At 35.8% G+C, this 13,195-nt stretch overlaps 1 protein-coding gene across 1 annotated transcript; it reads right to left on the bottom strand.

Annotated features, from left to right (window-relative positions):
• Nucleotides 1-11,349: 11,349 nt before the first annotated feature.
• On the bottom strand, nucleotides 11,350-11,778 carry LOC129237849 (piggyBac transposable element-derived protein 4-like). The gene has a single exon (XM_054872807.1). It carries the CDS (start codon nucleotides 11,776-11,778, stop codon nucleotides 11,350-11,352), a length of 429 nt encoding a protein of 142 aa, XP_054728782.1.
• Nucleotides 11,779-13,195: the final 1,417 nt, after the last annotated feature.

The following is a 13,195-nucleotide window of genomic DNA, read 5'->3' as shown; positions in this document are numbered from 1 at the left end:
GTTCGAGCGTTTGCTGGAAAAATTATGATACGACTCCAATTCATGGAATGGGAGCGCAAGACCCAGCAACAGCAACTATAGTTGCAATTACGAAATGGAGATGAACTGTTTCCGGACAGAATGACGACAAACACAGACACTTGAGTGAATCACTCACAATAATATCAGACAGAAGACAAGACGATAGTTCGTAAAAACTGCGCAATCGCAAATTTTCCGATGTTCCATTTCCTCCAGAACCACGAATGAAAACAGTGGGGGGAGTCGATACCATCGCTGACGTTAGATCTCCATACGTCACAAGAGAAGGACCTGGACGCAGGTACCTGGTTGTGTCAATAGACATAAACGCGGCTCCACCTTGATGAAATGCCTACAGCAGTCCTAGGGTGGAAATCAGCCGAGCAGGAGGAATGTTATAGTGTTAGTGGGAGCAGGCCCCACATACCACTGGTGCGACGGCGCCTTTGATGATGTTTCTGACATTTTGATTTAAACCTCCTAAAAAAAAAAAACAAGCCCGTTTTGTTATAGGATGTATGTATTTGTAGTCATGAGCTTGAGAAGGCATTCAGGCATTCATGAACTGTTTCAACTCACTGATTGGGAGGCTTACCCCACCTAAGGACATAATGTTAAGTAGCCATTAACATTATTTGCTCAAGAGCGCGCCTCCGCTGCCATCTCTTATGTCAATGAAAGAATTGGGTGCAGTGATATGAGTAAGTGTAACTGTAACCGAATACTGAGTACTTCATTGTGTGCCATTGTAATGAAACTCGTTTGCATACATCAGGGAAACGACCGCAAAATTATCGGAGTACTCTTTAAGAGTAAACAAATGAGAGTGGAGAGAATACACTTTTAAAACTTGTTTAATCGATTTTCACGCTCCTTGCGAAATGCCAATATAAGCAAATAACCCCTCGCACTCACACATATACCCACATATTTGCAATCAAATATACAAGTAAGTATGTCTGTGCGTTGTGTTCCATTGCAAAGACAGCAGACGAGGGTAGGCAAATCGCCAGAAGTGATATTTTGTAGCATGCGCAGTTTTAACTCTGCTTGGCGTGGGGTCATCGAAAAGCACGTGTGCTTTGTGTGGTGGATTGCGCATGCGCAATGCTTTCTAACTGCTGTGGCTGACCACAGATCGTGGCCAATGGAAATGTGCAGTTGCGTGTATTAGCAAATGTAAAGTTTGCTATAATTGATGGCCACTAAATTTTTAATTGAATGGCATCGGGAGCCGCTAACTGGCTACATGCAGATGCTGTCATTACACAAAATACAGTACAACCTTTATAAATTGAACTAAGTGACGAGTGCACTTTTGTATAGTATATCATTTAGTGGTTTGAATTTCGTCCATTTGCCCATTGAATAATGGCGATCCACCTCCACAAAAATATGAATTTCTGTAATGAAAAAGTTTTTCTCAATAAAAGTTTTTCAACAATTATTGTTCGAAAGTGACTTAAAACCTTATCTCAGTGTATCCATTAGTAGGAACAAATGCAGACATGCGGTGCGTGTAACTGAGAATCGTACAGCTTTGTTTTGAAGTGTTTATAATGTTTTTAATATTTGCTTATTTGAAGTAGTTTATTGTAAAAGAACAATTCGTAAAAGCCTTCAACTGTTGCAAAGGTTTTTCAATTTTTTCGTGCAACTTTGAATAGCTTCAAGTTTGAAGTTACTGCTAGAAATGCCCATTTCAGCAATATCTGGGAGTTGGATTTAGAATCTGGGAGTATACCTTCCGCGGATGATATATGGCAAAAATAAATTTTTTGTTTTTTGGTAGGACTGTTATAAGCGTACATGGCAAATTTCAGCGTGGTATGTCACATAGTTTGTTTTCTGTGCTACTGTAAACAAGTCATGCAATTTATGTCGTTGCAAACTCTCTACTGTCTCAATTTCCAGTCCGATAACACGACTCTACATTTACTTGATTTAACGACATCACGCCTGCCTCTGCTCTACATTACTATTATTTATTTTTTTATTTTAATAATCTACAGTATAAGTTACCTTGCAGACTAGACAAGAATGTAAAAAAAACAAGCCAAATATAGCAATTAAGATATTAGCAATCATCATAAATACAATTCTGCCAACTAAATTTAAATTTTTTACAAAATTAGATCTAGAAAAAGCGAAATCAAGCATGCTGGCATTGGATAATGAATAAGAGACCTGAAGTGCACAAGTAGTAAATAGGTGCATTACTCGCAAATTTACTCTTAAAGTTTTCCCCATGAAAAGGAAAATAAATTACGAAGTCTCCTTTGTGGGACATTAAAGCTCATCCGGTCAAGTAGAACTGGACAGTCTACGATGCTTTTAACAACACTGAGAATAAAAGAAAGTGAAAGGACTTCTTCTCTTTTCTAGAGATTCTAGATAATGCCTGCTTAAGAAATATTTTTTGAACGCACTCAACTTTATCGAAAAGTGGTCTTCAAAGGATAATAGCGAACTTTAAGAGAGAACGAACAAGAGCCGTAAACAGCAGTTTATAGATATACGGACCAGAAAATTGATATATATTGCGACGAATGAAGCCTAGAACCAAATACGACTTTGAAAGAATAATCGAAATAAAGGAAAATGTCGGGCCGAATAAAACTCCAAGATTCTCTCTGCTCTGTTATACTTTGTAGTACATTATTAGAAATGATGTTGGATGTATTAAACATTTTTGACGCCTTGAAAATGTTAAATGAAAAGATTTCTTATGTAATATTCGAAGACAGACTCAACTTCATGCACCAACGATGAAATTGTTCAAGGCGAGTGGCAGCTTCTGAGCATCCACTGAGTATTGAACAGATGAGAAAATTTTTAAATCCAAATACATAAGAAGTGGTCCTAAGATGCTCCCTTCGGGGACACCTAACGTAACAATAAAGTGGTTCGAGAAAACCCCACCGATTTTTAGCACGCAGCGTCTGCCCGTCAAATATGACTTAAGCCATTCCAGAAAGGTGAAGTGAAAACCCAATCAAGCTAACTTCTTAACTATAATTTGAATTTCAATTTATTTGTTTTTTTTTTTTTGTTGTACATAGTAAGACAAGGTTTTGTGGTAGTGCATCTTCTTATGATTCTGGATGGTATGCATAAAAACGCTACTTAAAATTTAAACTATTTTCACTATTAAACTTATAGACTAAAACTTAGTATAATAAGTGAGAGAAAGAGAAAGATGGTGGGAACGCAAGAAGGGAAGGGGGATTAAAGGTTAGAAGTAGTTAGAAACTGCAGTTTTAAAACACCTTGCTTGTTTTATAAGTTTTATTGTAGTTGGTATAGAATTCCATAGTTTTGTGGCACTAACAAAGAACATGCGTTTTGATTCCAAGTAAGTATAAGTCGGAACAATCAGGTTCAATGTCCGGGAGCACTGGCATTGTTTAATATTTTTATACAGGTGCAATGTTTTTTTGTGTATATTAATTCATGCAGAATATTATATACCTTGTTTACAACAAAGTTTACATGAAACCCAGGTTAGTTACTATGTCATCTTTGACTCATTTAATTTCAATCTGTTAGATTTGGACCGGTTAGAAATACGAGTGAGGTCTTCATTAAGCCTTGCTATTAAATCTTCAATAAGACATATTGGCCTTGACAGGTAGATCTGAGTGTCATCAGCATAGAGATGAATCGACGAATTTTGGTCACCACTATCACCACACTTAACTTGTTGTAGCTGATTCGAAAGCGACTTTTTATTAATTGCAGAGAAAATTCTCCAAACTTATAGTGATAACACAAATTTTTCAGAAAAATGTTGGAATCAATAGTATCAAAAGCCTTTGAAAAATCGAGTAATACTAGCAGTGTTAGGTAGTTTTTATCATAAGCAGAGCGAACATCTTCACAAATGTTAAGCACAGCTGTGGAGCAACTATGCAGACTTCTGAAAGCCGACTGGAAGTTACTCAGCAGATTATTCTTGTCCAAGTAGCAGGTAATTTGCCAAAAATGTTTCAAATACAGGGTTGCCCACATTCGACGGACCCGACGGATTTCGATGACTCTTTGGGCCCATTCCAATCGACGAGGCTTGTCCGCAGGCAACAATCTTTGCGTCAATTGAATCTTATACGGGAATAAATGCAATTCAAGGCGGATAATTCGTTGTAAAGTGGTCCGAGCAATGCCCAACTGCTGAGAGCGGCGATTTTCGGATGTCCTTGGCGACGCCTTGGACGGTTTTGGGAGGGCTTGCGTGCACTGTTCCATGATAAAAATTTGCTTGGACTGACGCTTCCAACGCGGTATGTCATTAAGCGATCTGACGTCTCTGTCAAAAGATACAGGGTTGCCAGATGGGTCCGTCGAATATTGGCAACCCTGTACTTTCGATAGGGCAGGTAAAATGCTTCTTGGCTTGAAGTGCTGAGGAGCGGTTGAGCATTTTATTTTTGCCACAGGTATGATATTTGCTATCTTCCAGAGATATGGAAATGTAGATGAGGTGATTGAAAAGTTAATTATGTGCGTAAGTGATGGTATTACAAATGGTAGAATAATTTTAAGAAATTTAAGACAAATGCCGTCGGCCCCTATATTATTAGATTTGACAGTATGTACACACAGTATCAAATCCGTCTCTGTTGCAGACACAAATTCGAACTCACCGTCATCAGCATGCTCTCGTAGAGGAACTTTTAGTCTTTGTATTCAATATTTGCCATTAGACAATGAAAACCTTGCAGCCATACTTTTCAAATAATTCTATTTCGGCTTAGCTTCAAGTTCTCGCTATTCAGTTTACAGAGATTGCACTGTATTCTTGTTACTCAGTCTAAGGTAAATATGTACACATGCATGTGTGTGTGTGTGTACAATTCGTATACATAATTGTCTGAAGGCGTGTTGTAGCAATAAAATTAGAGTAAAGTAGAAAATTATCGCGTTTGAATTGAGCTACTAAAGACAAGCAAAAGTTTCACTTCGTTTTTTGCACTCTCGTAATGGTAACGGTACTACTGAGCGCAACTGCTGCCAAGTCCATGCGATCTCATCCGAATGCCTGGAATGTCCGTTGTGCGTTATGTGGCGGCGCGTCTAACATTTCGATTTGTTAATGTTGTCAACATTGCTATGCGTCAATTTTTATTTGCTACTTGGCTTAGTTTGCTTTCATGCCAACACTTTTACTGGAAGCAATAAAATTGTTGACATTAGCAACAATTACACCGCATACATATGTACATACGCACATACACACATACATAATGCATTTCACGTTTCAGGCAACTTTTGTTGTCAGACTGTAACTTTGTTGTTAGAAGAAAGTGTCTACTTGACGATTTGATATTTGCTCATATGCAAATTCGCGTACATTATGAATAGGCGCACACATGCACACGCACACATATGCATCCATACGTATGTGTTTACATAATTGCAGCTTCATTCAGTAGCTTTTATCGGCTCTCGAGTTTCATCTTCGAGTACACAAAATTGCTGTTGCTCTGCTATTTAAGCGTTTCTAATGTCAATATTTGCATTTCAATGTGGCTTATTGTTGGCATGGCAACAACAAATTAGCTACAGTTGGTGTGTGTCAACATGCGTCTGCATTTAACCATAACTACACTTCATTATTAAGTTATTAAAAAGTGAAAATCAATTCGTTTTGTAAGCCTTGCATTAATGGAACGTTAGATAAAGTTCAGTGCTGTGTAGAAGAAGACTTTGCAGAAATGGAAAGTGTTGTTGTTCTTTTTATTATGCCATTTGATTACATAGGTGTATGAAAAAATTAATAGGGAATCAAGTAGGCTAAGTTCTAGCCGAATTAAAGTTGGTATACACCTTTACATTGAAAATGTTGCATTCTAGCGAAAGGGCAGACCGCGTTTTTATGGGGGTAAAGCAAAGTTGGTTTGAGTATTTGGTAAATAATTTACTATTTATTTTTTATTTGCTTATTATTTTATTTATTTTTTGTTATTTGCACGTAGTTATAAAGAAGTTGAAACTAGGCTTTAATGATGCGAACTCTGTTGTAAGATAATCACATATATGTACGTCTATTATATTCGACGATTGTAAACTAGGCAGCTGTTGCATACAAAAAAAAAAAAAAACAAGCAATGGAGCGGGTAAAGGTCGAAATAAACATTTCCATCACTCAAAATCATTTATTTTCTTTTTACTAAGTAAGCAAAAACAAAATTGGATGATAAATTTTCTGTATGTACGCATTTATGTATTTATTTTTATTTCAAACAATACAAAAAACAAAAAAAATGTATCTCAATTTCTAAAATTAATAAAAATAATTTAATTATTAGTTGCTTAGTGAGTTTCATTGCATCGTCACTTGAAATACTAATAAAAATAATTTAAATGTTAATGTTTTCATTTCTCGTTTCCATTATTACCTTTAAGTAAATTCCATGCAATTTGTGCCACGATTTCGCATTTCGCATTCCATAGCAACACAGCGTATCCGCCAACACTTTCTGTTGATGGCATTTTTGCATACAGTTGCCCTCACTCAGTGATATTTATTTCTTGTATGCATAACATAAATATTTCGTTTATAAATGGAAAAATTGTTTTGGTATTATTTTACCTTAATCCAAAAACACGCAACAACGCGTATGCGTGTGCCTACCGTTTCGGATGTGCGTTCGGTTCATTGACATAAGCCAAATGCCCATATTTCTGCTGTGTAAGCCTTGCATTTACAGTTCAAGTGTCATACACTGTATTTGTACAGCTTAGAGCGAAACTCGTGAATTAACTGCTATGCAACCTGAAATACGGATTTTTAATCTATTGAAATCTGCAGTTCTTGTCCGGGCAGTCGGTGCAGAATTGAACATTGAAATTTTTTGCTCTTCAATGGAAATAACTATTTTTTATTTTATTTTCATCGTACATTATTTAAAATCTACACGAAAAGAAATGAACAGTAAAATTATTTTGTATTTCGGTATTTTGGTATTTTTCCTGTGTCACATATATTTTTTGACAAAACAATACAAGTAAACTACACAAACCGAAGGACAACCATTGAACCAGTTAGCGTTGGTAATTCTGCCGTGAATATTGACACCAAAGCGAAATACCTGGGTATTACGATCGACTCGAAATTAAACTGGCAGGAGCATATAAAGAAAAAGCGAAATGAAGTTAAAAATCGTTTTAAGAATTTGTACTGGCTACTTGGACCTCAGTCCAATCTATCATTGCAAAATAAAGTACTTATTTATCGAACGATAATTGCTCCAATCTGGAAATATGGAATTGAGATTTGGGGCACTGCTGCAAAAAGTAATCTAAGTATACTTCAACGAGTTCAGTCTAAAATACTTAGGACCTTAACTAATGCACCTTGGTACATACCTAACGCAGATATTCATCGCGACCTTGACATCGATACTATTGATGAAACAATACAAATCTTATGATGAGAAGACTACCAAATAAAGAAAAATCTACCCAAAGTCGGCTTAACCGTCAAACACCAACAGATCTTACAAAATCCTTGTAATCAATTGTCAACTAATCGTATATGTCATTGTTTGTTAACCACTTGTTTTTAAATAATATGTATATATTTCTTCTAAATGAGCTTGGGGGCATTGGCCCTTCAATATCACTCTCATTCCATCTTTTTGTAAATCAAATTACTTATTGTCTAACGACAGGTGTAATATTTTATGGAAGAAATAATAAAAAAAATATATATTTTTTGTAATCGAATTGTGCTCAAAATTGCGAACACTGTTACTTTAACACTAGAAAGACCAAAGCCGTCAATTTGACGGCATCACGATTTCATTCTTAAATATTTTGCAAAATATGTTTTTGTTCATTTTCATATTTTATTACTTTTCCTAATTTGTTATTGTTTGCTCAAATAACAATAGAAAACTTTTAGTATATATGTGGTTTATGAAATTCCTTTAGAAATACCTAATAAGACCGCATACCGTCAATTTGAAGTAATTTTGAAACAAGTGAACAATCTACTACAAACAATAAGAGGCGGCAATGTCAAGTCAATCATAATTGTAAAAAAAATAGAACGTGTGAAAACTGCACAATATGTAAAAAAGCTGTTTGTGGTAAATGTATAAAAGATCTAAAAAAAAAATATTATTTGTTACAAATGTTACTCGACTTAAGTGCTATACTTAATTTGTAACTACTAATAAAAATAAAATTTTAAATATTTTTGTTTAATTTTAAAGCGAAATATACAATAATTTCATGTGCATTCTGATTGAATCTCTAATACCGTCAAATTGACGGCCGCGGTCTTTGAAGGTATAGTTAGATACGCGACCCTTCTAGTGTTAACAGCGAATTTAATACCCAGAGCCAGCAGTGTTGTGTTAACACTTTATTAGAGAAACTGTTTTAAGTTAACACCGGCGAATACTTCCACAATCGAAATATTCGACAATCTGATGACTTAGAAAGCGGTTTTGAGGAAGTTCAGATTAAATATTTAGTAAATAGTAATAATAATAAAATAATTTGCGCTAAGAAGACCGAGAAAAGTCCAAAAACAAATTTCAAAGATACTGAACTGTGCTAAAAAAGATAGACTGCACTGCCAAATACATATAATTTTTTAACTATTTTAGCAACTCTTTCCATAACAACTTGCGAAAATGAAAGAAAAAGTGCATGTGAATGGAAAACAATTTGAAGATAAAATTGCAGCATCAAGCGTTTCATGTCACTAGAGCGGTTGAAGGGTGCAGCACATCTTTATATCAGCAGAGACTCGAACTCCCGCGATGGAGAGAATTTCTAGAAGTATTTGCAGGAAATAAGAACGAGTCGAAATAAATTTTTTTTTGTCATGCTACTACATGATCTTATTTCTTCCGTTGTGATTTGAATTTAATTTCCTTTCATAAAATATATGTTTTGTTTTACTTTTTATTAATATTTTTTAGAGTTGTTTTATAAAGGGTTTTCCAATAAGAGGTGTTATTTTCATAAAAGATCAATGGTTTCGTTGCTTGTGTGGCAGATCAATAATATCCAAATCGTTAATCATCTCTCTGTAGCGCAATCCATTCACCATAACTTCGAAAAAGTAAGGTCCAATGACTCCGCCGGACCATAAACCGCACCAAACAGTCACACGTTGAGGATATAGAGGCTTTTCGACAATAGCTCTTGGATTTTCTGAGCCCCAGATCCGACAATTTTGCTTGTTGACGAAGCCACCGAGGTGAAAATAGGCCTCATCACTCAAGATGATTTTTCGATGGAATTCCGTATTATTTTAATGCATTTCAACGACCCAATCACCAAAGTGGCGATGTTGTTGATGATCGGCCGGTTTGAGTTCTTGTGTTAACTGGACTTTATAAGCCTTAAGACCCAAATCTTTATGCAAAATAAGGCGTAATGACGTTTGTGGAATACCAAGTTCCGAAGAACAACGAGGAATGGACAACCCTGGGTTTTTTTTTCAACATTTTCGGCTACAACTGCAATATTTTCGGATATTTTGAGTGACGTGCACGGGTTTTATTCTTCACATCACTAACTTGTCCCAACAGCTCGAATTTTTTCACCAATTCTGTATTGCGGTCCGACGATGGCCCAAAAATGTTCGAGTTTTACGAACCGTCTCTGCCAAATATTCATCATTTTTATAGTGAATTGTAATAATTTCAATGTGTTGTTTAAGCGTGTATCGTTCCATTTTTATTAACACATTGACTGCCACATCGGCCATATATGTGTGACACTGTACTATGCGGTTTACGCCACGTCGGACACATATGTATGTCCGACACGACTATTATTCTCTCTCGCCATGTCACACAGCAACGATTGACGATAAATATGATTTTATTTCAATAATAAAATAGATGGCTTCCCATGAAATTTCTGTTATAGTGGCTTCGGCGCAGCTCAAAAAACAATTGGAAAAAATTGGTTTTAAAAAAAAAATTAAATTCATTTTATTGCAGTAACAAAAAATTTTTTACATATTATTTTTACAAAGTAGTTATACAAATGAACCCATTAAACTTGTTTGTGGTGATTCCCAAAACATTCTAAACACATGAATGGCTCTTGGGGACAATCTGGGCAATACGTGTATACTCTTTTAGCTTTCTTTCTGGCGATCTCCCCTCCTTCCATTTGTTTTATTCTGGAATAACATAAAGTACATGTTCGACGTAATTTTGTATTACTTGCACTTAGTTTTATTTTTAAAATATGAATATTGCCTGGTTTCGGCTTCTTATATTTTTCTGGCTTCTGCAAATTTAGAAGTGATGTAGTAATTTGTTCTCTAAATCATCGTATTTGTGCATTATTTTTTTTCGTAGCTTTCTTGTACACTACAAAAGCATTTACTACTGATAGTCCAAGCAGATATTCTATACCCAGTTTGCGGTACCACTTCACGCCCTTCCTCAAAGTAGTAGCATAAGAACAGTTCTGGTCTGATAAATCAATCCCTGCTTTTCCTTTGTTGTGAGCAAGTATGGCTATTGGCTTTTTCTTATTCTTCTTTGCCAAGCGACGTTTTGAGCCAGAAGTGTTACTGGTTGATGGTTGGTCAAGGTCAGAAGCTAATGCTTGTTCGCTATTATCTTGAGCTTCTTCTACCATTCGTGGACTGTGTTTTGTTGACAGAATCCGTACATCACGAGCATCGCGCCATTTCAGTACCACAATTCCATTTTGCTCTTCTCTATGAATTACCTGACCTTTTTCCAATTTGGTATCAAACACTTCTTTGGGCATATATTTTTTGTTTGCTCTTAGTGTACCCACAACGTGTGTATTTTGTCGTAAAAAGGAAAGTGCCAACTCATATATTAGTTTGTAAAGAAATTTTCAATGAACAGTGTTCTTCCTTGATTTAGTAAGTCCTGCGAAAGTTCTTCGTAAACTGATAGTCCCAGCCAAGATTTCTTGCGTAAACCTCTGACTTTCCTGAGTAAATCTTACTTGCCCATGTATATTCTTCTGTAGAACATAGCTTGAATAATTTTATGCCATACTTATGGGCTTTGTTTGGAATATACTGTCGAAATACTAAGCGACCCCTCCAAGGCACAAGAGTCTCATCAATTACAAAATCCTCAGCTGGGTATAAAGTTTCTTGGTATTTTTTTTTGCAACATAGGTATCTATAAGTGGTGAAACTTTTCCAGTCCTATCCCCTTTTGGAATGGTTTCATTGTTGGCAAAGTGTATATTTGCTAGTATTAACTCAAAACGGTTCCGCGGACTTGCCTTGGGCGCTACATTGTTCTTATAAATTTCACTTGTAGACCAGTATGATGGAATACTACCACATCGAACAAGACCTATCTATAAAACAAGTCCCAAGAACTTTTTCATTTCATCGCTATTAGTTGTAGTCCATTTTTTCATTCGACTTTCGCGTTTCAATTCTTTTGCAATCTGTTGTTGCTCAGCGTATCTATTTGTTTCTAATACGATGAGGTTGATTATTTCATCGTCAATAAACAAACGAAAAACATCAAATGGGGTGACACTTTGTGGGACATCTACTTGTAGGCCTGATTTTCCCGAAAAAGTCAATGTTTTATGACGACCTTCGTATTCAGACCAGACAGCATTTATAATTTGGGGTTCACCTGCGACCCGATTTTCTTGTTCTTCATCACTTTCTTCCCTATTCTCTTCTAGTGCTAGGCTTTCAAAAACTTCTTCTATATTATTTATGACCTCCTCATCTTCTTCACTTTCCGAAGAGTATGCAGTAGGATTATACATAGGATCCTTTACAGAGTCATCAGAGCTATAATCTTCATCTTCTTCACTTTCTGGAATTGCGAGTATTTTTTCTAACAAAACGAAGTAGAGCTTGTATGACGACGATGTATTTTGATGTTTAGCCAATGTTTTTGTCCGCCATGGCCCTGAGTTAAAAAAAGTCGGTAGGCGCTACGTCGAACATATGTGTGTGACATACTAATTAGTTAAAAACTGCCTGTTTCTAAGCAGAAAATATTACCAGCACTACCCTAAATTCCAATTTTGACGTCTTTGATGAGATTTAAAAAAAAAATCCTGTGGCCCCAGAGCATCTCATTTGCTGAAAGTGCCTTGGCAGTCAATGTGTTAATGGTGTAGTTTCCATTTGTCAAATATCAAAGTAACATCTACCGAAATAGCGGGTTATTCAAAATAACACCTGTTATTGGAAAACCCTCTATAAAGAATCCATCCGGAGAGAATCCTGGTTGCAAGCTTTTCTTTATAACATATCGAGTGTTTGTTTTTTATCTGAACGAGAACTATCGATGTCGATAACTATTTTTTGACAGCTCAGAATGGCAAACTGTGTTGACATTTCTGCTCAGCAAGGTTTGGTTCGTTTAACGCCAGAACAACGCTGTCGAAATTTATTTTGAAAGAAAAAAAAAACTGTTCGCGAAACTCTTAGAGCGAAGTATTAAAGAGGACGCCGAAATATCGATTCGTCGTCGTTTTCATCATGTGGGCTTATGTTCTTTGACTACGTAGAGAATTTTATGTAAGAATCTAGGCTCATGCGCCTATAAAATACAGCTAGAGCAAGAATTGATACCAAAAGACCATCGTTTGCGTCACATTTTTGCTTAGATTTATTCGAAAGGGTACTTAAGAATTGGACTATTCTAATGGACCATGCAACTAGTATCCACGGCGAAAATATGCTGGGTATCATCTTCAGAAAACAAATCCTAAGAAATGATCTACCGAATTGAAATAAAAAAATGTATTCCAAAAGGATTCCTGTTTTGTATTATCATTGTATTATCTTAAAAAGCCGTCCGATATATTCAGGATGACCTTTCCGGTAACTCTGTATAAGAGGCAAACTGGAATCGAAAGTCTGCTGTTATTACAGGCTCATTAATATTAGTTTGAGGAAAAAGTAATTCATTTTTTTTTTATTTGTTATTTTGCGCAAATGGCTTAAAACTATTTTGTGTTCTATCTGTAGTTTCTGGGTGATGCTAAGACTACTAAAATTCCGGTTAAGTTTGATTATTTTTGTGATTTTATCGACGTAAAATGTACAATGTACCGATTCCGGAAGGAAAAATGAACGTTTCACATTTACAAAAGTTATTACAGCACACCAAAATCCTGCCAGGTCAGTTGCAGAATAAATATTTTGGAAAAATATGTTTTTCCTCAATCA

Source organism: Anastrepha obliqua, chromosome 1, assembly GCF_027943255.1.
Source record: "Anastrepha obliqua isolate idAnaObli1 chromosome 1, idAnaObli1_1.0, whole genome shotgun sequence".
Classification (NCBI taxonomy): Eukaryota; Metazoa; Arthropoda; class Insecta; order Diptera; family Tephritidae; genus Anastrepha; species Anastrepha obliqua.
This window is presented reverse-complemented; position numbering and strand designations above follow the sequence as displayed.

What these genes read in the sequence shown, in the direction of transcription:
- LOC129237849 (XM_054872807.1), bottom strand. Translation starts at nt 11,778, where the DNA reads ATGTATAATCCTACTGCATACTCTTCGGAAAGTGAAGAAGATGAGGAG.